This window comes from Amblyraja radiata, chromosome 7 (assembly GCF_010909765.2).
Source record: "Amblyraja radiata isolate CabotCenter1 chromosome 7, sAmbRad1.1.pri, whole genome shotgun sequence".
In the NCBI taxonomy this organism is placed as follows: domain Eukaryota; kingdom Metazoa; phylum Chordata; class Chondrichthyes; order Rajiformes; family Rajidae; genus Amblyraja; species Amblyraja radiata.
Genome location: NC_045962.1, coordinates 26,926,707 through 26,953,286, shown reverse-complemented (window position 1 = coordinate 26,953,286; position 26,580 = coordinate 26,926,707). Strand labels below are relative to the sequence as shown.

The 26,580-nt window shown below is 42.0% G+C and overlaps 1 protein-coding gene across 3 annotated transcripts in view; it reads right to left on the bottom strand.

Annotated features, from left to right (window-relative positions):
• sp3 (Sp3 transcription factor) overlaps positions 1 to 26,580 on the bottom strand; it is a 41,644-nt gene that overhangs the window by 13,102 nt on the left and 1,962 nt on the right. For 2 of the 3 annotated variants that reach the window (XM_033023933.1, XM_033023935.1), the window contains one exon: positions 16,167 to 17,619. In XM_033023933.1, coding sequence (XP_032879824.1) covers positions 16,167 to 17,619 — 1,453 coding nt within the window. The remainder of the gene's footprint in view (positions 1 to 16,166; positions 17,620 to 26,580) is intronic. The other variant, XM_033023934.1, reaches the window with a different exon arrangement.

Genomic DNA, 26,580 nt, shown 5'->3' with positions numbered 1-26,580 from the left:
TGGCATGTTTCCAACAATTCTTATCAATGTGAAGATTCAGCATAGAAAGCATCCTATCAAGATGCATCACGGCTTGGTTTGGCAAAAGCTCCGTCCAATGCTGGAAGAAATTGCAGAGTTGTGGATATAGCCTGGTTCATCACAGATACCAGCCTCCAAACACCACCCACACCAATCAACACCTCATACTGCTCCCGTAAAAATAATCAAGGACAATTACAACTCAGGTCATTTCCTCTTCACCCATCTCCAATCAGGCAAAAGATGCAAAAGCTCAAAAGCATGTGCCACCACATTCTGGTTTAGCTACTTCCCCGCTGTTATCAATCGACTGAACGATCCTCTCAAAGACTAAGGGCGTATTCCTGATCTCCTAATTACCTTATTGAGGCCCTTGAACATTTTAGTTGGCCACACAAGTTCCTTTGTAACTGTGATGCTACAACACTGTAGCTCTATATTCTATACTCTGATATTTTTATTTTTGCACAACTTGTTATACTTGTGTATGGCTTGATTGTACTAACGTACAGTATGACAACATTTTCACTGCATCTCGGTACATGTGACAATAAACAAATACCAATTTCAACAGATGCACCATAGAAAGCATCCTGTCGCAGCAACTGCTCTGCCCTAAACTGCAAGAAACTGTCATGCATGTGCTTTATCATGTAGACCAGTCTCCCAGCCTCTCACCCAACCTCCCCCCTCCCAACCAATTAGATTCCAATATATTTCATGCTGCCTTGGAAAGGCAGCCACCATAATCAAAGACTATTCACGCCCCCCTCAATTTCTCTTTTCCCCTCACCCAGGGGCGGAGGATACAAAAGCTTGAAAAACCTAAGGCACAGCTTATTTCCTTTTGTCATTGGATCCCTTAATGGACCAGACATTTCATAAGCCAAGAATATCTCTCTGATCTTACAATCTATCTCATTGTCATTCATAATACCAATGAAGATATCACTATACTGCGGACTGGTGCCATTTAGGTGGAAAAGCTTTGGCAGTTCAGTGCACAACTCTCACACTTGTTTAAGATGTGGGGGTGGGGGAAATGGAGCACAAAGAAAAGCCATGCAGTCACAGGGACAAAGTACCGACCACACAAACTGCAGGTTAGGATTGAACCCGGATTACTCGAGCAGGGAGTCCACAACTCCATCAGCCATGTCACAGCACCACTCCAAGATCGGGCTTGGGTCACTATACTGTAGACCTTCCAAAGTATCAACCTGGCAGTGAAATTATCAACCTTCAACAACCACAAGTATCTTATTTTGTACAAGTTGATCCCATTCAGTGAGGAATTTTCCCTGAGATTCCCTTCAACCTCTACCTTTATAGAGCTCTTTGTCACCATGCTATCAAATGCTGCTTTGATCTCAACTGCAATCACTCTCTGGACATCTCACTTGCATTCAGGCTATAAATATAGCTTAATCCTAAAAAGCCTATGCCTTATTCTGCCAGGATCTATACTCCTCAGCCACAAAAATGTCTTCCCAGCATTCAATAGAGTCCTTTAATTTTTTTAATCTGGTTCAAAAATATTCCCTCCCATTCTTCTACATTCAAGTGAAAACATGTCTAGTCTACTCAATCTCCAACACAGTAATACCATCACCCCTGGAAACAATCAGGACATTTTCATTGCATTCCTTCCATGCCAAGTACATCCATTCTTCTTAGGCAAGGAGACACACAATACTCCAGGTGTAATCTCATCAAGGACCTCTACTGATGCAGGAAGACATCCTCTATGCGAATTAGATGATATTTAGGACAGCATACCATTCTGCATCTTACCTGCACGTTCATACTACACGCCGGCTTTGTGTGACTAGTGTGCAATTACACATATTTACCTTGAAATATCTACAGTACCCAATCTCACCCCATTGAACACTTTTGTTTACACACCAAAATAGGCTACTTTGCATCTTTTCACCACTGACTTTGTCATATCAATTGACGCCTTTATTTCCTTCTCTGTACTCAAAATTCCATCTAGTTTAATATTATCACCAAACAGAAGATACACAAGCATTAAAGCACCTGAAGCAATGAACATTTATCTTTGCACTTTGAAATCTGCACGGCAGTGCTTCCCTAAGCTGCTGTTGTGGAGCTGAGATAATTAATATCTAATAATTGTAACCATTTGTACAAGGAACTACAACCAAGATTCAAGATAGGACAATGAAATTCTACACTCGAGTCTACACTGTAGTCACTCTACACCTCCATCCCCCACCAGGATGGTCTCAAAGCCCTCCGGTTCTTCCTCGACCAGAGAAGCAACCTATACCCAGCCACTGACACTCTCCTCCGCTGGTCCTTACCCTCAATAACTTCACGTTTGACTCCTCCCATTTCCTCCAAATACAAGGCGTAGCTATGGGCACACGCATGGGCCCCAGCTACGCCTGCCTCTTTGTCGGGTACGTCGAACAATCCTTGTTCAATACGTACCAGGGCCCCATCCCCGACCTCTACCTCCATTACATCGACGACTGCTTTGGTGCCACCTCCTGCACCCACACACAACTGACTGACTTCATCCACTTCACCACCAACTTCCATCCGGCACTCAAATACACCTGGACTATTTCCGACACTTCCCTACCACTCCTAGACCTCACTATCTCCATCGCAGGTGATAGACTTCTGACCGACATCCACTATAAACCCACTGACTCCCATGGCTATCTGGACTACACTTCTTCCCATCCTGCTTCCTGTAAGGACTCCATCCCCTACTCCCAATTCCTCAGTCTACGCCGCATCTGCTCCCAGGATGAGGCGTTCCACACCAGGGCATCTGAAATGTCCTCATTCTTCAGGGAACGGGGGTTCCCCTCCTCCACCATAGATGAGGCTCGCACCAGGGTCTCTTCCATACCCCGCAACACTGCTCTCTACCCATCCCCGCACTCGCAACAAGGGCAGAGTGCCCCTAGTCCTCACCTTTCACCCCACCAGCCGTCACATACAAGTAATCCTCCGTCAGTTTCGCCACCTCCAACGTGACCCCACCACTCGCCACATCTTCCCATCTCCCCCATGTCTGCCTTCCGCAAAGACCGCTCCCTCCGTAACTCCCTTGTCAATTCTTCCCTTCCCTCCCGTACCACCCCCTCCCCGGGCACTTTCCGTTGCAACCGCGAGATGCAACACCTGTCCCTTTACTTCCCCCCTCGACTGCATTCAAGGACCCAAGCAGTTGTTCCAGGTGCGACAGAGGTTCACCTGTATCTCCTCCAACCTCATCTATTGCATCCGCTGCTCTAGATGTCAGCTGATCTACATCGGTGAGACTAAGCGGAGGCTGGGCGATCGTTTCGCCGAACACCTCCGCTCGGTCCGCAAGAACCTACCTGACCTCCCCCTTCAACTTCCCCCTCCCATTCCCCGTCCGACCTCTCTGTCCTGGGTCTCCTCCATGGCCAGAGTGAGCAACACCGGAAATTGGAGGAACAGCACCTCATATTCCGCTTGGGGAGTCTGCATCCTGCGGGCATGAACATTGAATTCTCCCAATTTTGTTAGCCCTTGCTGTCTCCTCCCTTCCCTCAGCCCTCGGGCTGTCTCCTCCCATCCCTCAGACCTCGGGCTCCTCCTCCTCCTTTTTCCTTCCTTCTCCCCGCCACTCCCTATCAGTCTGAAGAAGGGTATCGGCCCGAAACGTCGCCTATTTCCTTCGCTCCATAGATGCTGCTGCACCCGCTGAGTTTCTCCAGCATTTTTGTGTACCAATGAAATTCTTGCTTTGCTTCAGCACAACAGAATATAGAAGGCATGAATACAGAACAGATCAGTGTGTCCATATGCCATTGTATAAATATATACACACATGAATGAATAAAACAGATAAAGTGCAAATAAACAGATAATGGGCTATTATTGTTCAGAGTTTTGTTTGAGTTGAGTTCAATAGCCTGATGGCTGTGGGGAAGTAGCTGTTTCTGAACCTGGACGTTGCAGTCTTCAGGCTCCTGTACCTTCTACCTGAAGGTAGCGGGGAGATGAGTGTGTGGCCAGGATGGTGTGGGTCCTTGATGATGCCGCCAGCCTTTTTGAGGCAGCGACTGCGATAGATCCCCTCGATGGTAGGGAGGTCAGAGCAGATGATGGACTGGCCAGTGTTTACTATTTTTTGTAGTCTTTTCCGTTCCTGGGCGCTCAAGTTGCCGAACCTAGCCACGGTGCAACCGGTCAGCATGCACTCTGTGCACCTGCAGAAGTTAGAGAGAGTCCTCCTTGACATACAGACTCTCCGTAATCTTCTCAGGAAGTAGATGCGCTGATGTGCTTTCTTTATGATTGCATCAGTGTTCTCGGACCAGGAGAGAGCTTCAGAGATGTGCATGCCCAGGAATTTGAAGCTCTTGACTCTTTCCATCATCGACCCATTAATATAGACGGGACTGTGGGTCCCCATCCTACCTCTTCCAAAGTCCACAATCAGTTCCTTGGTTTTGCTTGTGTCGAGGGCCAGGTTATTGTGCTGGCACCATTTGGTCAGGAGGTCGATCTCTCTTCTATACTCTGACTCGTCTCCATCAGTGATACGTCCCACAACAGTGGTGTCGTCAGCGAACTTGATGATGGAGTTCGCACTATGACCAGCTACGCAGTCATGAGTATAGAGTACAGCAGGGGGCTGAGCACACAGCTTTGAGGTGCTCCCGTGCTGATTGTTATCGAGGCTGACACCTTTCCACCAATTCGAACAGTCTGCGGTCTGTGAATGAGGAAGTCAAGGATCCAATTGCAGAGAGATGCGCTGAGACACAGTTCTGCGAGTTTGGTAACCAGCTTGGATCGGGTGATTGTATTAAATGCCGAGCTGTAATCAATGAATAACAGCCTGACATGAGTAGAATTTTTCTCCATTCCCAACGACTTGTCTCAATAGCACACTATTCAAACATGGTTTTGGGGTCGTGGGTGATCGCCTCAGTGATTGAGCTCTTTGGCTCGTGTTTGGACTAAAACCATGATGTGGTCTCTGGCCAAACAATTCCGTAAAAACCCAATTGTGTACACATGAGCAGGTTGCTCATTAATGTTGAAGGCATCTTCCATCATTTTACTGATAGTCAACAGATGAGATAGCAATGAAACAGAGGTCTCTTTTTTTGTATTCAAACAAGTATCCACCATTATCAGAAGGTTGCTAGTTTCATAACAATGTCTGGATACCTTTCCTACGGACAAAGCTCATTCTGAGCAGTTATCTTCAGGACAGCAGCCACAATATTGTCTGGTCTTGCAGCCTTCAATGTATCCAACATTACCCGTTTATTTTTTCTTATGTGAGGATAATTGAATTGGCCAAGGACTGGCTTGTGACGGTGGAGTCCTCGGGAGAAAGTAAATATGGATTAACCCAACACTTCTAGCTGAAGATTGGTTTGCAAGTAGAGTCATAGAGTGATACAGTGTGGAAATAGGCCCTTCGGTCCAACTTGCCCACACCGGCCAACATGTATCAGCTACACTAGTCCCACCTGCCTGTGCTTGGTCCATATCGCTCCAAACCTGTCCTATCCATGTACCCGTCTGTTTCTTAAACGTTGGGATAGTCCCAGCCTCAACTATCTCCTCTAGCAGCTTATTCCATACACCCACCACCCCTCAGATTTCTATTAAATAATTTCCCCTTCACCTTGAACTTACGTCCTCTGGTTCTCGATTCCCCTACTATGGGCAAGAGACTCTGTGCTCTTAGCTCTACATGTCTACATCTCAAAATCTTTGATAAACCATTAAGAAAATAATTAAATCAACTGATATTGAATTCCAAAGCATCTGCACTATATTTTACTTCCAAAAAAGTCAAAAATAAAAAAAGCAAATTAATATGGAGCATTTCATTACACAGGCATATCCCAGGTTACATGCGAGCTCTGTTCCCGAGAATTGCCTGTAGAACAAATTTTTTTCTGCAAGTACTTTAACTTGTCTTTATCCGCACTGGATTTCTGATGAGCATGGACGGGATGCTCTTGAAACTTACTTCTACTGTCCAAAAATGGCAGGTGGTTCTAGGAATAATACAGAAGGTGCAGGATCAGTTCATTCCTAGGAGGAAGAAAGACGACCATGGCTGACAAGGGACGTCAGGGACAGTATAAAAATTAAAGCGAAGAAGTACAACGTAGCAAAGATGAGCAGGAAACAAGAGGATTGGGTAATATTTAAAGAACAACAGAAGATAACCAAAAAGACAATACGGGGAGAAAAGATGAGGTACGAAGGCAAGCTAGCCAAGAATATAAAGCAGGATAGTAAAAGCTTCTTTAGGTATGTGAAGAGGAAAATATTAGTAAAGACTAATGGTTGGACCCTTGAAGACCAATGGGGAACAAGGAAATAGCAGATGAGTTGAACAGGTACTTTGGATCTGTCTTCACTAAGGAGGACACAAACAATCTTCCTGATATAGTAGTGGCCAGATGATCTGGGGTGACAGAGGAACTGAAGAAAATCCACATTAGGCAGGAAATGGTGTTGGATAGACTGATGGGACTGAAGGCTGATAAATCCCCAGGGCCTGATGGTCTGCATCCCACGGTACTTAAGGAAGTGGCTCTAGAAATCGTGGATGCATTGGTGATAATTTTCCAATGTTCTATAGACTCAGGATCAGTTCCTGTGGATTGGAGGGTAGCTAATGTTATCCCACTTTTTAAGAAAGGCGGGATAGAGAAAACAGGGAATTATAGACCAGTTAGCCTGACATCGGTGGTGGGGAAGATGCTGGAGTCAATTATAAAAGATGAGATAGCCGCACATTTGGATAGCAGTAACAGGATCGGTCCGAGTCAGCATGGATTTACGAAGGGCAAATCATGCTCGACTAATCTTCTGGATTTTTTGAAGATGTAACTAGGAAAATGGACAAGGGAGAGCCAGTGGATGTAGTGTACCTGGACTTTCAGAAAGCATTTGATAAGGTCCCACAAACGAGATTAGTGGACAATATCAGGGCACATGGTATTGGGGGTAGAGTGTTGACATGGATAGAGAAGTGGTTGGCAGACAGGAAACAAAGAGTAGGGATTAACAGGTCCCTTTCAGAATGGCAGGCAGTGACTAGTGGGGTACCACAGCTATTTACAATATACATAATGATTTGGATGAAGGGATTCAAAGTAACATTAGCAAATTTGCAGATGACACAAAGCTGGGTGGCAGTGTGAACTGTGAGGAGGATGCTATGAGAATGCAGGGTGACTTGGACAGGTTGGGGGAGTGGGCAGACGCATGGCAGATGAAGTTTAATGCGGATAAATGCGAGGTTATCCACTTTGGTAGCAAAAACAGGAAGGCGGATTACTATCTAAATGGCGTCAAGTTGGGAAAAGGTGAAGTACATCGGGATCTGGGGGTTCTTGTACATCAGACTATGAAAGTAAGCATGCAGGTACAGCAGGCAGTGAAGAAAGTGAATGGCATGTTGGTCTTTATCACAAGTAGAATTGAATATAGGAGCAATGAGGTCCTTCTGCAGTTGTTAAGAGCCCTAGTGAGACCACACCTGGAGTATTGTGTGCAGTTTTGGTCCCCTAATTTGAGGAAGGACATTCTTGCAATTGAGGGAGTGCAGCATAGATTTACAAGGTTAATTCCCGGGATGGCGGGACTGTCATATGCTGAGAGAATGGAGCAGCTGGGCTTGTACACTCTGGAGTTTAGAAGGATGAGAGGGATTATCATTGAAGCATGAGATTGTTAAGGGCTTGGACACGCTAGAGGTAGGAAACATGTTCCCGATGTTGGGGGAGTCCAGAACCAGGGGCCACAGTTTAAGAATAAGGAGTAAGCCATTTAGAACGGAGATGAGGAAACACTTTTTCTCACAGAGAGTGGTGAGTCTGTGAAATTCTCTGCTTCAGAGGGCAGTGGAGGCGGGTTCTCTGGACGCTTTCAAGAGAGCTAGATAGGGCTCTTAAAAATAGCGGAGTCAGGGGATATGGGGAGAAGGCAGGAACGGGGTACTGATTGGGGATGATCAGCCATGATCACATTGAATGGCGGTGCTGCCTCGAAGGGCCGAATCGCTTACTCCTGCACCTTTTGTCTATTGTCTATTTTTTTGCTCAAGATTCCCGCATCTGCAGTTTCTTGTGTTTCAACAATCACCTTCACAACGCCAAGCTTAATTCTACTAAAGTCCAAAGGATGCTGCTATAATTTATAATCTATTGGTGATGGGATAACATTTGTATCCCAAAAATCACCCGACAGAATCTCTTTTCGACTACCTTCAATGCTTGTACATCCTTTCTTAAAAGGAGAACCAAAGCTCTGCAGTATGCCTTACCAAGAAATGTACATTTCTAATAAAACCTTCCCATTTCAAACTAATAGCGTAGAAATAAATGCCCACATGCTATTTAATTTCCTCAGCTGCACACTAACTTTAGTTTTATACAAAAGAATGCTTTGCATTCTGTACTCATTTGCAGTCTCTCTACATTTAAATAGACTTTTGATTCCTCCTACCAAAGTGCAAGACTCACACATTCCTATATTAAATTCCGTTTGCCAAATTTCAGACAACTTATTCGACCTATCTATGCCTTGTTGTAGAACCTAAATATCCTAAGCAAAGCACGCACTTCTATCTACATTCATGTCAACAGCAAACTTGGTTACCGTACCAAAATAAGGAAATGCAGATGACGGTTTACAAAAAAGTGTCGGGGTGACTCAGCGAGTCAGGCAGCATCTCTGGAGAACATGGATAGGTGATCACCTATCTATGCTCCCTTCTCCAGATGGCAAATAATTGAGAGATGGATCTTGGGGGCCTTCGACCAATTGAGATTTTAGCCTAAAAAAAAGACCCATTCATTTCTACGGTCTACAAAAGGATAACCAAACAAATCACCAATTCACATTAACACGCTTCCCTCAATATTGTGGACTTTTTATATTAAATTAACTTTCCATTTGTTTTATGATCATTTATAAATGATCCAATGTGTTTCTAATTAAAAGCTACCTTCATGTTGTGCACAGAGATGCAGGTCAGGTGTTCCTCAAAATGACCCTCAACACATTTTTCTGTAACTCAAAGCCACTCCATCAAGTTCAAGTTACATTTATTGTCACATGCACCAATTGGTACAGTGAGATTTGAGTTACCAAACAGCCATACGAATAAAAAGAACACAATACACGATAGAATTTAACATGAACATCCCCCACAGCGGAATCAACGTTTCCCACTGAGGGAAGGCGATAATGTTCAGTCATCTTTCTCTTTGTTCACCCGTGGTCGGGGCCTCGAGTCCTCCGCAGTCACCACTACAGGCGGCCCGATGTACAGGCCCTCTCGCCGGGATGATTGAAACTCCGACGTCGGAACGGAAGAACACACTCAGCGGCTTGGAGTTTCCGAATTGACCGCTTCCTACCGGAGACCGTGGCTTTCGAAGTCCACAGGCCAAGCTGGGCGGCGCTCCAACACTGGCGATCCCTGGCAAAATTTCCCAGGACTCCGCGATGTTAAAGTCAGCACCACCCACGGCTGGAGGCTCCGCAGACCACAGCTCCACGGTATTTTGATGCAGATGCATCAAAAAACATTTGAAAAGAATTGTAAACATTTACTTTTACCCCCCCACATAAACCCCACAGGTGCAAATGTTATTCATGAATATCAAATACTTGGGTAGTGATTTATGAACTCAGTACGGATTAATTTCTATTACGTGAATGGCTGTATTGCTGGAGTCGCCTTATCTTAACTTTTTTAGACTACTTTTATTCTATTAATAAATAATTGATTTAAATGTCAGTCAATTGAAAACTAAAAAAACAAAAAACACATGCTTTGGCACAAAAAAACTCACAACCAAACATAACCTGTCAAAGGCTGTCTGGGTCCAAATGGAGAACTTCAGCATTACATGCTTTTTCAGGCCTCTCTAAAACTCGTTACTCAGTTCGGGGGTGCAAAAAAAGTCAGCAAGATTTTCCTTCCACATCTCGGTGCACCGCCTTGAAGCGAAAAGCGTTGAACCAACAGACTCAGGAACACCTTCTTCCCCTCTGTTATCATAAATTCGGGTAATTCACCACTACCGCTCTGCAGACATTGGATTTTGTTGAGCATACCTGGGGTATCTTGGTCAGCAGAGGCAAGTTAGGCGAAAGGGCCTGTTTCTGTGCTGCATGATCCTATGACTGTCTGTGGAACTGATGCGCTACAATGCAAAGAGCTATATTCTGTGCGCTGCATCTTCTCCGTTGCTCTATCTACGGTGCTTGAGTTTGGCCTCATTGTAACTACAGTATTATCTACAGCATACATAACAAAGCTTTTCACTGTGCTTCAGTACACATGACAATAATAAACCTAAATTTGGTACTGCAGGCCAACCTTAACACAATCCAGGACATTCTGTTGCCTTCAATAATCTCAGCTTTCATCAAATTGCTTTTCAACACACTGATTCAGTTAACAAAAGAACATGAATAAAATTGCAGTAGGAATAGGCCATTTGGCCCCTCTAGTCTTCCTCTCATTCAAATATATTCATGGCTGGCCTTGGCCTCCTCTCTGCTAATTCCCTGCAGCATTTACATCCCCGATCTTCTGGACATTTGTCTATTTACTCCCTAAATACCTCCAATGATTTCACTTTGACAACCATCAAGAACTACAGATATTGACCAACTTAAGAAAATTACTATGCACTTTAGATTCAAATGATAATAATAATAATAATGCATTTTATTTGCTGGCGCCTTTCTGGACACCCAAGGACATAAAATCACAATACATTTATCAATATTAAAATCAAGTTGATTAAAAACAAAAAAAAACAACAAAAAATACACAAAACATTTTAAGTCAATAAAATCAGGGTGAACATGGTGGAAGTTATGTCGGGTATGCTAATCTAAACAGGTGTGTTTTGAGTTGTGATTTGAATTGATCGATAGTGTCCAGGTGACGGATGGGAGGTGGGAGAGTGTTCCAGAGACGTGGGGCAGAGCAGCTGAAGGCTCTGGCACCCATGGTGCTGAGTCTAAATGTGGGGAGAGTTAAAATTGCAGCTGAGGAGGAACGCAGTGACCGGGAAGGAGTGTATGGTAGCAGCAGGTAAGAGAGGCATTGGGGAGCAAGGTGGTGTAGGACTTTGAAGGTCAGCAGTAAAATCTTGTAGTTAATCCGGTGGTGCACAGGGAGCCAGTGGAGCTGAGTGAGGATGGGTGTGATGTGGTCCGATGATCTGGTGCGGGTGATGATCCGGGCTGCAGAGTTCTGAATGCATTGGAGGCGATGAAGAAGTTTATTGGAGGTGCAAGTGAGGAGGGCTTTGCAGTAATCGATGCGGGATGTGACCAGAGCGTGGATGAGGACTTTTGTATTGTCTTTGGAGAGGGAGGGGCGGAGTCTGGAGATGTTGCGGAGATGAAAGTATGCAGAGCGGTGATGACCTCTTATTATATATTTGTGAAACCTTGCTCAGAATTCTCCCAGTTAGGAACAACATCTTCCAGTCACGACCCCTCAGGATCTTAAGTGGGCATAAAAGCTAAAATAGTCCACCTTTAGATTCCTTACACTTTTACACATTGTCAAGTTTTCACGCATCACTCAACCTATTTATATCCCATGAAGAGTCACAATATCTTAATTGCACAAAATTGAATCTGAAGAAGGGTTTCGGCCCGAAACGTTGCATATTTCCTTCGCTCCATAGATGCTGCCGCATCCGCTGAGTTTCTCCAGCAACTTTGTCTACCTTAATTGCAACATGTATTCCCACATATTTCTCCATCATCGGATATCCTATACTTTGCACCCTCCTCCAAAGACGTGTTATTCTGACACTGGTTATTACAGCAATTACCAATCAATAACACACTTCAAGATCCAAGCATGTTTAATTGTCCAACAATCTACCAACAGAAACAGTGAAATTCTTTCAGGCTTTCGCTTAACAGATAATATAATTATCAAAACTACAATGAATTATTAACTGTAATATTAGCTAACCACAACAGCTCATAAACCAAGGTCCATAGTGCAGCCAAAGCACAATCCATTGAAGATCATAGTTGCCGAGTGTACTTTTGCTAATGTGTAGTTTTCAGCAGCCTTATGGTTGTTGGGAACAGGCTGTTCTTGAACCTGGTTTCAGGCCTGTTTGATGAGACCATGGCCAGGGTGTGGATCTTTCATATTGGCTGCCTTTTTGAGACATAGCCTCCTATAGATCGCTTTGATGATGGGGTTGATCAGTATCTGTGATGGACCAGGCAGTATCTACCACTCTCTGTAGTCTCCTTCATTCCTGGGCATTCAAGTTGCCAGACCAGGCCTTGATACAAGCAATAAGTATGCTCTTCACCATACACATGTAGAAATTGAATAACGTGTTCAGCAACATTCAAAATCTCCGCAAACTTCGAAGGAAGAAGAGTTGATGAGTTTTCTTTGCGAATGAGTTGACGTGCTGGATGCAGAATTGATTTTCAAATATATGCACACCCTGGAAATTGAAGCTCGTGTCCGTTTTGTGGATCCCCAGCTTCCCCCTCCTGAAATCAACAATCAGCTTGTCCGTCTTGCCGACTTTGTGAGCAACATTCAGATTATCAATCTCCCTCCTGTACATGACTCATCATTATCTGTTATTCCTCCAGCAACAATGATATCATGAGCACATTTAAAGATGGTGTTAGATTTATGTGTGGCTTTATAGCCATGGGTGAAGAATGAATTAACCATGTCACAATGAAATTCTTTGCTTGCATACCCAAGGCCACACAAAGAGCGCCAACAAAGTTACAAAGTATGCCGCGCCAGGTCCTCCATGGTTCTTCTTCCCTCTCGGCGGTCTCCCCACGCTGGGTCCTCCTTTGTTCCTCCCATCGGCGGCGGTGTCTCCCTCGTCCATCAGTTGGCGCTCTCATTGACCGCCGCACCAACCTCTCCACTATTGCTGCCGGGTCCTCCCCTGATGCCTCTGTGGTGCCAACCTAGGCCCCAACCGCAAGAGTAGTGCAGTGGACAGAAAACAGCTTTGAGATGCTCCTATGCTGATAGTTATCAATCAGGCAGCGTTGCTGTCGATACTTGAGCTATTACTTGGTTTCGTCTTGTTGGAAACTATGGAGTGCAAGCCCTGCCACAGCTGCCAAATCTCCATCTCTCCCAATGTCATGACCTCTTCAAACCGCGACATCCTAAGAAAGTCCAGACATGAAACATTGTTCCACAACTGTGTTATACACAAGATTCCAGCATCTACAATTCCTTGTGTTTACTGTGACCTCTTTTCTTGTATGTCCCTCCCCATCCCCTCCCTCTCTCCACCCCTCCCTCTTTCCCCTTTGAGCTCACCCACCGTTCTGTAAAATCAAGGCCAATCCCAATATAACTGCAATCCCACTGGTAACCTTTCACCACTAGGCTCATCCAGAATTCTACCATTGCTGAAAAATAATCAAAGGCTCAACTTCCACTGAGAAAGAGAATTCCCAAGACTCATTGTTATACAAGAATCTTCCTGAACCCATTGTTCTGTGACCCATAGCTCTGTGGCCATAGCACTATGTTTAAAGCCCATAGCGCTCCAGCAGGATGGCATTATTTTTGGAACCCATAGCGCTGCAGCAGACAGCTCGTCGTTTAAATTCCTACGTGTTAAACTGACAGCACTCTTTTTAAACCTGGCAGCGAATCTGGAGTGAAGGAATGGGTAACGTTTCTGGTAGAGAACCTTCGTTAGATTGAACTGAACTCCGTATTTAAAATCCGTATTTACCAACACAAAATCGTACATCCGTATTCTAATCGCATTTCCATACAAAATACGGAAAATCCGTACTACTTGGCAGCTCTGGATGAGGTATCCCAATGGAATAGTCTGGAACATTGGTGAAAAGAGCCTTTTTAAAAAAAGTCTTTGTCAAACCATGTCTAATGTGGCACGGTTTTCCCCAAATTGGTCATGTCCTCAGATGTTTAATGGCATCAATAGGCTGCATTTGCATTTCGATTGTCAGAACCTGGCTCCCAGGATATACAATTCTGCCTGATGAGCCCAGTTTGTCTAGTCATTTACTTGTTAGGCCACTTCAAAACACGGTTAAAAGAGAAAAACAGATTACTGCAGGGTAGACAAAATTATCCGAGAACATTTCTTTGATGAAATTAGAATAGATTTTTGTTTAAAACAAACAATTCAGGAAATTCACTATAAAATTACCAATTCCCTTTCAAATTTCCTATTTAAAACCCCCCAAAACATGCTGGGTTATGGTCACTTCAACTTAAAACCCAAAATATAGATTCAAAAGTCAATATACATGTAAATATTAATTTGGCATGACAAGTCCCCCCCCCCCCCCCCCTCCTCCACTATTTGTAATTGTTCTTATCAGTCTTGTGCCTTTGGTGTCATTCATTACAATAATGTGTGGGTATGATAACCAGGCCAGATTTGATTTGATTTTTGTGTACTTTCCAACTTACAGGCAAAAATTAACGAATGGACATCTGTAAAAACAGAATCAGTTTGAAACCTAGGGACGGCCTGTGCAACTTAAAACTCCCAAATGTTGCAATGGAATCTGAACTTGGCATCTTTGGGTCTTTATCTTCAACTGTTAAGAACAAGACCAATACTGTTCATATTGAAAATTTTAATTGCGAGTATCAAGGGGGAAAATGTCGGAAAACCTGTTGATCAGATAGGTCAGTTTGGGATTAAAAAAAAAAAATCATCCAGAACAGTTAGTGTTCAAAGATCATCCACGAGAAAGTGCACCAGAGTCAACCTGGAATGTAGATGAGAAGCTAAAAATGTTATCAGTATTTTGCTACTCTGCTTGCCTGCCAAATGCGCAACTTGATGAAGGACAACTGCCAACATGTCCTGTCTCCTTGCCTTAAGAATGACTCAATGGATTATTGAATCAGTCACCTATTATGATACTGTTACCCTGCAGCCAGTACATTTGTATTCAGCAATTAATGCAGTCTTACATAGAAAATAGGTGCAGGAGTAGGCCATTCTGCCCTTCCAGCCTGCACCGCCATTCAATATGATCATGGCTGATCATCCAACTCAGTATCCCATCCCTGCCTTCTCTCCATACCCCCTGATCCCTTTAGCCACAAGGGCCACATCTAACTCCCTCTTAAATATAGCCCATGAACTGGCCTCAACTACCTTCTGTGGCAGAGAATTCCACAGATTCACCACTCTGTGTAAAAAATGATTTTCTCATCTCGGTCCTAAAAGACTTCCCTCTTATCCTTAAACTGTGACCCCTAGTTCTGGACTTCTCGTGATCTTTCTATGCATGGGGTGTCAATCATTAAAAGGGACATCTTTAATTACTTTGCATTTTGTTATCATTTCCATAGGCCACAACTAAATGGAGCGGTTTCCAAAACAGATTTCAGATATGTGACCAAATTGATGTAATAGTAGCAACAGAAAGACAATTTTTTGCAACTTAGACATCTAGTCAGCATCAAGGCACTGCTGTCTGATGCCTAGTGCACTTTGTATTTGACACCACAAATTGTCTCCCCCCTAAAAAAAAAAACATCTGAAGCTTAACTGGTAGAAAAATATTTTGTTCGAACACATTGTATTCAAATGTTCTGACTGGCAAAGGTCATATGACAATTGGTATAATTGTGCCAATCAGTTATTAAATTGAGAAAAAGTTCAATCCATAGTACTTTCTAACTTCAAACCTAAAACTATAGAGCATAGCAAATTTATGCTGATATATTACACTACCTCGTATGACGTTTTTACAGATATATTAAGTGAATATTTGAGATATATAATAAAATAGGTGACAGTGAACTGAAATCTAAGTGTGTTCTTCCATAATACTGAAACACTAGTTTAAACCAACAAAGGAATTGCAAATCTTATCCATTCAGTCATGTGGATGGTAGGTTCTATCCTCCTCATGAAGAACAAACATCTCACACATCCAGTGTTCAATTTTGCAGCAGCACTTGAAAAATTGTGGCATTATGCCACACATCTGCAGACAGTACATAGTAAAAGCAATCCACAAAGGCATGGAAAAATAAGATTTATACATTAGTGACGAAATTAGGATAGTGCAATACATAATTCAGTTAAAATACTTACTCGAATTGTGTGTACCTTGTTGCAATTGAATGCTTGAAGAGGTGAACGAATTCACAGTTGCTGTCTGTAATTGTGGGCTACTAACAGTTAATGGAGCTGGTGCAATTGGAGTCAATGCTCCACTGGATGATACTTGGCCCAACGTAACGGTATGCACCGGCGTAAGAGTTATCTGCTGCGTTGGTGCATTCTGAATTTGCACATTTTGCAAGTTCTGGATGTTCTGCACCTGAAAGGTTTGCCAGGTAATTTCTCCAGATGGAGTTAACGTAGGGGCTCGTAATATCAGGGAGCCTGCATTTTGGATTACTTGCAGTTGAAGATTCTGCAAAGCTTGTTGAGGAACAGCTTGTGTAGTAATGGTTTGTCCTCCAATTGTCTGTATCGCCTGCTGAGGAATATTCTGAACAATTTGCGGCTGGACAGCAAATTGGTGATGTGACTGAAATTGAAGTTGATGATCAGCTTGTTGCGAGGGCGAGCCTTGTAGATCATGTAACTGTGTGTGATCAACAGTAGATTGGTTCAAATGAAGATCAGTTGTCTGTATCTGGTCAGAGGTTGCAGTAGAATTACGGCTCAAAGTTTGATGTGCACAATCTATATGCCCATCTGAAACAATCATGTGACCCACTGATGTTGGCACATAGGAAGTTAGATTAGTGTTAGAATCACTAGAAGCTGAGTTCTGCACTGCTACAGAAATCCGTTGTTCATTTGTCCTTGCTGAGGTATTTATCGTAGTAATATCTTCTGATGAAATAGGAATCATCTGGCTTGAAGTGGTAATTGCTGTAGCATTACTCTGAGTCATGGACTGTGAAGTAGGTGTACCATGAGAATCAACATCAATATTTCCAATGGGCATAAAAGTAACATTTCCTGTTAATCCAACAGGAACATTAGTGAGAAGCTGCGTTTGACTGGGATAAGTCCCACCACCATATGTGACTCCTTGGATTTGCAAAGGGACATGTGCATTACTCGGCTGTATCTGGACTGAAACACCCGGCGACATAATATTTTGGGTGGTTAGGATATTGCCTGAAGGAGTCTTACTGCCAATTAATGCTTGGTTGGTGCCAGGAATAATTTGAATTTGACCATCACCATCTTGCTGCAATGCTGCTTCTGTATTAGACGAGGCTAAACTCAGTTGCAAGTGTTGCCCATCTCCAGTCTGAATTTGTGGAATAACTTGATACTGAACACTAGGAACTGCACCTGTTGCATCTGTCGATGATCCTGGAGCGACCGCAAACACATGTTGATTCTGCAAGCCTTGTAAAACATATTGTCCACTTGTTGGTACAGAAGCATTCACAGGGGATTCTGGAACCTGCCCAGTAATTTGCACAAAATTGCCTGCGTTATCTTTTGTTACTACAGTGGACGAAGTTATTAGCTGCCATCCATTTGACGCTGCTAACTGTGCAGAAGCTAAATCAAGCGGCTGAAAGGAAAAGAAAAAGATGCATTTCAATATAACCGTAATATCACGTCACAAGCTTTGCATTATTTGCTTAGAAATTCTGTGAGGGGGAGGGGATCAATTAACCAGTATCAAATTTGATTACGGCAAATGGATTTTGACATTAATTCCTTACAGCATGTAATCTTTCATACCAGCATTCACATCCAACCCAACATCACCAATGCTATTGTGTCAATTATATGGCGAGGTACCTCTGAATGTTTTCTCTCATCACCGACAGCTCTCTACATCTGATCCTGGGGGAACACTTCAGGTCACTAACAACTCTATTCTGAAAACCACAAATGTCTATCATTTGCCCCCCCACTTGCAACTCCTGTTGGTACCAGAAATATAGATCTATGGTTACAATCAGATCAGCCAACATCTTACTAACAGCCAGGGGAGGTTTGCAGGGCAAATAGCTCCACCCTTGTTCTACTTGTTTGCTCAATCACATCCTGACATCAACCGTCAAAGCACTGGTCACCATTATTTTTTTACTCTAACTCCTCCCCAACCTTGCTCCCTTCACCCTGGTATAGATTAATTCCAAGGGCGATACATCTGGAATTTTTGGCAGATAGACTAGTTGTTTGACACAACTTGTTGCTCCTCCTTACTGCCCTTCTCTACCAAAACCACACACGATCCAGGGTGTTCGTAAAATGATAAGATAAACTTGGCTTCACTTTGTAACTAACCTTTAAAAACTATTCCCTGATTCCCCTTCCACTGTCACCTGAACAACATCCCGGATCAAACCCAGGTCTCTGGCGCTGAAAGGCAGCAACTCTACCACTGTGCGGCCCTCTGTCCAGATCACAGCCTTAATAATCCACCAAAGATCGATTATCACAACAAAACACATTTCAAATAGGCTGCCAACATCCAGCTTTATCTAATCATTACCTCCCTTCAATACTTCAGCTGTCTAATTTGTCACAATGCTGGCCTGACATACAGTATTAGATGAGTTAAATTGACCAAACAAGTTATCTTTGTGCCCAGTAAAATGTCCTGCCATGGACTTTGCACTTGGAACTGTCCGATACGGAATTCAATAATTTAGTGCCCATCAAAATAAGCTTCTAACCACATTCCCATTCCAAGAATCATTTCACTTAGTGGGTACAATAAATTGCAGATGCTGGAATCTTGAACAGAACACAAAGTTTACCTCCAAGGGTCAGGCAGCAAATCTGGACATGCATAGGCAACGTTTGGGTCGGGACCCTTCCTCAGACTCATCTCACCAAATTCTGCCCCTGTATCAATTCATCATCATCCAAAATCTTCATCCATACCCTTCCTATCCAGACACTCGGTCAATCCAATCTACTCCTGTTCTTTATTTTCTATGTTCTTAAACTCATGTCTGATTGATCACAATTTTGGACCAAAGCTTTGATGTTTTTGCAGGACTTTCACAGGAAGCACCATTCGTTCATCACTCCTGTACTTGCTGACTTACACTAGCTCCTGGTTTTGCAATGCCCATGATTTCAAGTCTCCCAAAAGGCCTAACTCGCCGCAATGTTGGTTCCCCCTAGACTTGCATCTCCAATGTGTGTGTGCTCATCAAATATCTGAACCTTTATACATCATACATATTCATAGCTTTGCCTCGGCGTTCATGCTTTCAACAACAGAACCTCCAGTCTAACAATTCTCTTAAACCCTTGACACACGCCTCCAAAGCGTTCCATAATTCCTTCTTTAACCAAGTATTTCTTATTTGTATTCTATTCTCGAGATTCATACAAAGCAGCCACATCGAGTCAATTAATACATTGAGTTCCATGTCTCCATTGGATAGATTGTTCAAATTTACTGCAAGTATTTTTATTAATCTACATTTCAAAATGCAATAGATTGCTTCATTTCATGAAATAATATATTTGCATGCTAAACATAAATACCATTATTAAGAATACAGCTCTCTGCTTCCTCTCATCATCAACATGAACCAAAGAGTAAACTTAACCAGGGGGCAAGAGCACATTCCCTTGGATAGGCACAACCCATCCACATTCAAGAGTAATACCGTCCAATCTCCTTAATTAATGCTTTAGACAATGGATCCAATACCTGGATAGTGACACCTACCACAATGGACAGAAATAGTAGATGCACAAAGTCTTTAATTTAGACTATGCCTGCAGCAACATAACACAACTACTCTTCAGTAACATATTCTTATGGACAATAAAGTAAAGGGGACAACATTCTTTCCAAGTCTCTTACCCTGTCACACAAGATATTGTTACGCATAATTATTGCTCATTGATAGGCGTTATTGCATGGGTTGAGGATTAATAAACGGAAAGAGGGACAACGGTCTTACAATAAAGGTAACTTTCATAATGATAGACATTAATTAGTGGGTGCTGCAAGGGTCGCTACTTGGGCTGCGGCTACAAAGAATCTATGTTACCGACATGTATAACATATTCAGTCACCTCCAAGAATTCTGACAATGCAAATATTAGTAGATTGCACATCCCCCTTGTCAAGAAAAAAGGAAAGATGTATTATTATTTTAACAAGATTAGTTTGAGGTTCTTTGTATTAGGTTCTTTATTCACAATGAATGTAACAAACCGATGGAGCAGACACTTAATTGGAAAGTCATACTTTAATGCAAGTAAGTCAGATACGAGAATAAAGAAGTCTTGCTGAAATGACAAAGTCTGAAGAAGGGTCTAGACCCGAAACGTCACCTATTCCTTCGCTCCATAGATGCTGCCTCACCCGCCGATTCCCTCCAGCATTTTTATCTACCAAAGACCATTGGAAAGATCACATAGGAAGTATTTTGTGCTTTTGATATCCTTGGCCAAGGATGTATTTGGTGCCAAATGCTTGTTTGTATTATGACATGTCTGTAAGTTCATAACCCAGAGGACCAATATCATTACTGATATTATCCAATAGATCAATGTGGAAACCACTATTAATACCTTACTACCTCCAAGTCTTTATCCTAAATACATTGATGAAACATTAAAATATGAATATCATATATATCTCAAAATCTTACATTTGATTTGATTAAAACATAAACAATATGTTACACAATATTACTAAATGGTCTGAAAGCTTTTTGCCTTTTCAAACTTCCTCTAACTTGTTGGTCAATTGCTTTCTACCCTATTCCCTAAATTCTTTAGAAAGCTAACACGTCTTCTTCTGACGTGGCAAGTGATTCAAAATAATTAAACTATTTTAAAGTTTAGTTGACATTTCCAAACAAAACCTTTTCTTCATTTGAGATTGTAAATATGTCCAGTACCCAGGAAAAATCTTCCCAGCACAAACTGCTGCAGACTGCACCAAATTGAATGTTAACATCAGTGCTCCCTGCTATCTGGTCTTCTTTACTATTCTTCAACCATTTATGCAGTACAGCCAAGGATCCACTCCTTTGGCTTTTCTTCTCTCCTATTAAGAGTTCAAAATCACGAAGGGTACACAGAATATAGAACTGCAAAATAAACCCTCCGCAGACCCTTCGTCCCACATCTACACCAAACATGATGCCAAGTTAATCCCCTCTGCCTGCATGTGATCCATTTCCCCCCAGACCCGGCATATCCATGTGCAGGTTTTGGAAAGAATATTTATACCCAAAATGTATCTCTATTTATCTAAAAGTCTCTTAAATGACACTATCATATCCAGCTCCATCAACCCCCCCCTGGCAGCAAGTCATAGGCACTCAAAAAGCATGCCCACCAAATCCAACACAATGCCCTCTAATCTTTGACATTTCTACCAACGTAAAAAGGTTCCGACTATATATTCCTCTTATAATTTTATACATTTCTATTAGGACTCCCCTCAACCTCTGATGCTTCAGAGAAAACAATCCGTGTCTGTCCAACCTCTCCTTATACCCTCCAAACCTGATAAAACTTCTGCACCCTCTCTAAAGCTGTCACATTCTTCCTGTAATGTGGAAAACCAGAGCCACACTACAAATGGAGCCAAAACAAAGTCATAAAAAGCTGCAACATGACTTCCTGGCTTTTATACTCAATGCCTCAACCGATGAAAGCAACCATACCAAACGCCTTCTTGTGCAAATTCTACTCCTATCACTTAGAACCCCAGATGACCTCTGTTAGTCCAGCAAAATGGATAATTCAACATGGCTCTGGAATCTAAGGTGCCGTAAAATCAGTAGGGGACCTGTATAATTATCTCTAAATGTGGCGAGACCATTTTCTCAAACAAACCTAGCATGCAAGAAACACTGTAGTTGACTCCCAAGCTGAAATGCCAGTAAATTTAAGAACCAACATACTGTGACTATTCCCGAGGTCAATTCCATGTGTCCAATTTCATAAGTTAGCTCCAAACAGAAAATATATAACAACTGAAAAGAAAACTCAAAATTCACATTCCTTGTCCACTATCTTTGGACATTTATTCAATTAACCCACAATTAGCTATTTGGTCAGACAATCACCAAGACATTTAAATTAATATAACATGGCTGAAATGAAGCTGGAAAAATATTATTTAATGCATCAGGATTCAGAATCAGGTTTAACATTTATTTGGCTGGTTATGGTTCTTTTCCAACTGAACAGAATCATAACACAAAGTTTAGGAAAGTTATGTATGAATTCAGAGCACATCTATCAAATGTTAGACTGGACATACCAATTAATCTAATATACCTATTCAATGACCTGATAATTACATTTGTAACCCAATCTTACAGCAAGGTTCGATTCGCGTGTTGTTTATAATCCAAACAGTTCCCAAATCAAATGTCCCACACGGCAGAAGATGCAATGTCCCATAGAAAGGAAATGTGGAGAAGCTTAAAATATTTGTTTACCCATTCTTGATTAAAAAACTGATAATAAAAAATTTAGCCCAAGCCCATCTAAAGACTTTACAGCAGACGAGGTTTTATATGTGTTCAAGAAGGAACTGCAGATGCTGGAAGATCGAAGGTACACAAAAATGCTGGAGAAACTCAGCGGGTGCAGCAACATCTATGGAGCGAAGGAAATAGGCGACGTTTCGGGCCGAAACCCTTCTTCAGAGAGGTTTTATATGTTATTGACTCCTTTAAAAAAGGATACTGACGTTATCGCTGGATGGGATTTACAAAATGGACATCAACGTGTTAACAAGAATGTATTCTTCCTGGGTTCTATTTGATAAAATTTCAGCTAATGTCAAGAATAGATGCCTGTAGCATCAATGATTTGGATGAAGGGATTCAAAGTAACATTAGCAAATTTGCAGTTGTCACAAAGCTGGTGGCAGTGTGAACTGTGAGGATGCTATGAGAATGCAGGGTGACTTGGACAGGTTGGGGGAGTGGGCAGATGCATGGCAGATGAAGTTTAATGCAGATAAATGTGAGGTAATCCACTTTGGTAGCAAAAACAGGAAGGCAGATTACTATCTAAATGGCATCAAGTTAGGAAAAGGGGAAGGACAACGGGATCTGGGGGGTCCTTGTACATCAGTCTATGAAAGTAAGCATGCAGGTACAGCAGGCAGTGAAGAAAGCAAATGGCATGTTGGCCTTCATAACAAGAGGAGTTGAGTATAGGAGCAAAGAGGTCCTCTTCAGTTGTATAGGGCCCTAGTGAGACCATACCTGGAGTAATGTGTGCATTTTTTGGTTCCCTAATTTTAGGAAGGACATTCTTGCTATTGAGGGAGTGCAACGTAGGTTTACAAGGTTAATTCCCGGGATGGTGGGACTGTCATATGCTGAGAGAATGGAGTGGCTGGGCTTGTATACTCTGGAGTTTAGAAGGATGAGAGGGAATCTTATTGAAACATATATTATTAAGGGTTTGGACACGCTAGAGGCAGGAAACATGTTCCCGATGTTGGGGGTGTCCAGAACCAGGGGCCACAGTTTAAGAATAATGAGTAAGCCATTTAGAATGGAGACGAGGAAACACTTTTTCCTCACAGAGAGTGGTGAGGCTGTGGAATTCTCTGGTGGAGGCAGGTTCTCTGGATGCTTTCAAGAGAGAGCTAGATAGGGTTCTGAAAAATAGCGGAGTCAGTGGATATGGGAGAAGGCAAGAATAGGGTACTGATGGGGATGATCAGCCATGATCACATTGAATGGCGGTGCCGGCTCGAAGGGCCAAATGGCCTACTCCTGCACCTATTGTCTATAGCCACAACTGTTCACAACAACTGGCAAATCCATCCTACGAGTCTTCCAAAACACTTGCTTGTACTTGCAGGCTGTATATAGACATCTGGTAATGTAAACTGTGGATGATCTGCTTAATGGTATATGGAAAATGAGGAATAACTCAATCAGTAGCACCTACCAGCAGGAATCTAGATTATACTTAGTAAACTTGGTGTGATCCGGGGTTACCATCATATCACCCTGATGTGGACCCGTTACTGGAGAGATTTCCAAAATGCTGGTAACTAGATTGTGCAGTTCCCAATAACCAAAATCTTATTGTACTTCAATCTACAGCCATTTCCACAAGCATAAAACATTAATGGCAACTGATTTTGTACATCTAACACAAAGTTTATACCTCAGCAAGGGTGGGGAATATGAGGTACATGAGAAATAAGATACTCCCTCATGTGCTAACATTAGTGTATTGACATGGCCAGAGGCAGTATATAAACATTATATGGAAACCCAGTGATTTGCAAGTTGAATAACTTTTGCCAGAACTAAACAATACATCATGTTATTCACAAGAGCAAATGCATTTAATTTTAAACATTTTTCTATTGAGATCCTTTAATTTTACTTTACTAAACATTACCACGGGACTGAATATAGTTTTAAGCTATATTTAAAGTCCAACAATAAATTTCATTTCATTGCACTCAGTTAGAAAAAACTGAATACCAATCTGGAAAATATATAAATTAAACTTGATTTTTTTAATCAATTCTTCAGGCGCCTTCTCAAAAGCAACAATGAGTAAACAGTACCACTGTTGAAAAGTATGTTATTGTACTTGCTATTACAAAATTTTGGAGAAAAAAATGTCATTAAAGCTGAAGATTTTGCAGAAGGTCACCCAAAACCACAATTTTTTGAATCAATAACAGCAGCTCAGCAGCATAGGGAGTTATGTTCAATCCGGATCTCAGGTGCTGAGTTTGCACATTCCCTGACATGTGGGTTGGTAAGTTTATTGTCCACTGTAATATGCCTCTAATGAATAGGTGACTGGTAAAATCGGGGGATAGTTGATAAACTATCGCAGGCAGCACTGTGACACAGCTGGTAAAGCTGATACTCCCCCACAGCACCAGGCATCCAGGTTTGACTCACACCTTCGGTGCTCTGCGCGGAATTTGCCCATTCTTCCTGTGACTGCGTGGGTTTTCTCCGGGTGCTCCAGATTCCTCCGACATCCCAAAGATGTGTGGGTTTGTAGGTTAATTGGCCTATGTAAATTCCCCCTAGGGAGTGGATGAAAAAGTGGAATGACACAGAACTAGTGTGAACAGGTGATCGATGGCCAGTTGCAGGGCCTGTTTCCATACTGTATCGCTAAACTAAAATGTTGGGAGAAAATAGATTAATGCAAGGTTACTGTAAATGAATATTTAATGGTTGACATGGACTCGGAAGGCTGATTAGCCAGTTTCTATGCTGTAATAAGTTGTTTTGTTCGGTAAGAATATAATGGCAACTGCATAAATATTTTGTTCAATAGATATATGAACAATACAAAAGATATTAAAAGATTTCTAACTGATTATTCTTTCAAGGCACAACTGTGACAAAATTATATAAAGCAACCAGTAACTGGGATTAAGGTCCCAAATAAAATGCACCCCAATGGTAACCAATGCACACCAAAGAATTTAAAGTGCTACAATGCTGAGATTTTTCAGTGCTTTACAGAACATTTAATCATATAAAAACATTTAAGGTTGGTTTCATTATACCTTGCGAAGGTTGAAGCTGCAAGTACAATTAGTTGCCAAAGGTTTATCCACCCTTCTATGTTGGATAAACTGAAAGGGACATTGATGGTGCTTTAGTAAGTAAAAAGAGTTAGCGGCTTTAATTGTTCTTATCACTTGTGGGCATTTTTTCAGTATCCCATGTTTGGTTTATAAGCAAAATAGTTGCTGAAGGTCAGAATATGTTCAACAAAAATTAACTAAAGAAATGTTTGTACACAAACTGCATCAAAAATTATGGTAACATGGTGCATCAAATTTCTTCCATTAATGGTATTACTAAGTTACAGAAAATGTATACAACTGCTAGTAAAATGCAATATCACATCAGGTACCTGGAGGGTTAAAATTAATTGTTGTTTTATTCCAGAGTAAAGGTTTGCAAAGAGTAGGATCTCAACGTTAACTTTGCATGTTTATATAGTGAAATAGATTACTGAAAATACAAGGCAGCTGTAGGGTTAAAATATTATGCCAATAATCTGACTTTTATTATGGCTCTGTAATAAAGGGGAAAAAAAACTGTTTCCTTACTATATTTCCCCAGTTCCTCGTTGACTTTGCAAATATGCTATAACACTTTTTTTCTTGGGGGGGGGAAAGAGGTATGTTGAAGAAACAAAGTCTCCTAACAAATTTCCACACTCAAAATCGCTCTTAAATTATCCCCATTTTTCCTCACCCTCCACCCCTCGTGGAAACTGATAACACGATTGTGAAACGTCTTGGTGAGTTTTTTGTGTCTTATAAAGGCACCTCCCTTTGTGATAATGTCACTCTCAATTCCTTTAATATACAACTATATTCTAAGAGCGAATATAACCCCATTGTTTAGAATGCACAGATTAATCTGGGACCATCAACATCGATTATTCAGGGAATTTATGTGCATGGCTAACCTGACTAAATTCTTTGAGGCTCCATGAAGGCTTTGCAGTAGATGTGTTATTCAAGGCTTTTGACACGTGCTAGCATGACATGTTAATCAAAAAA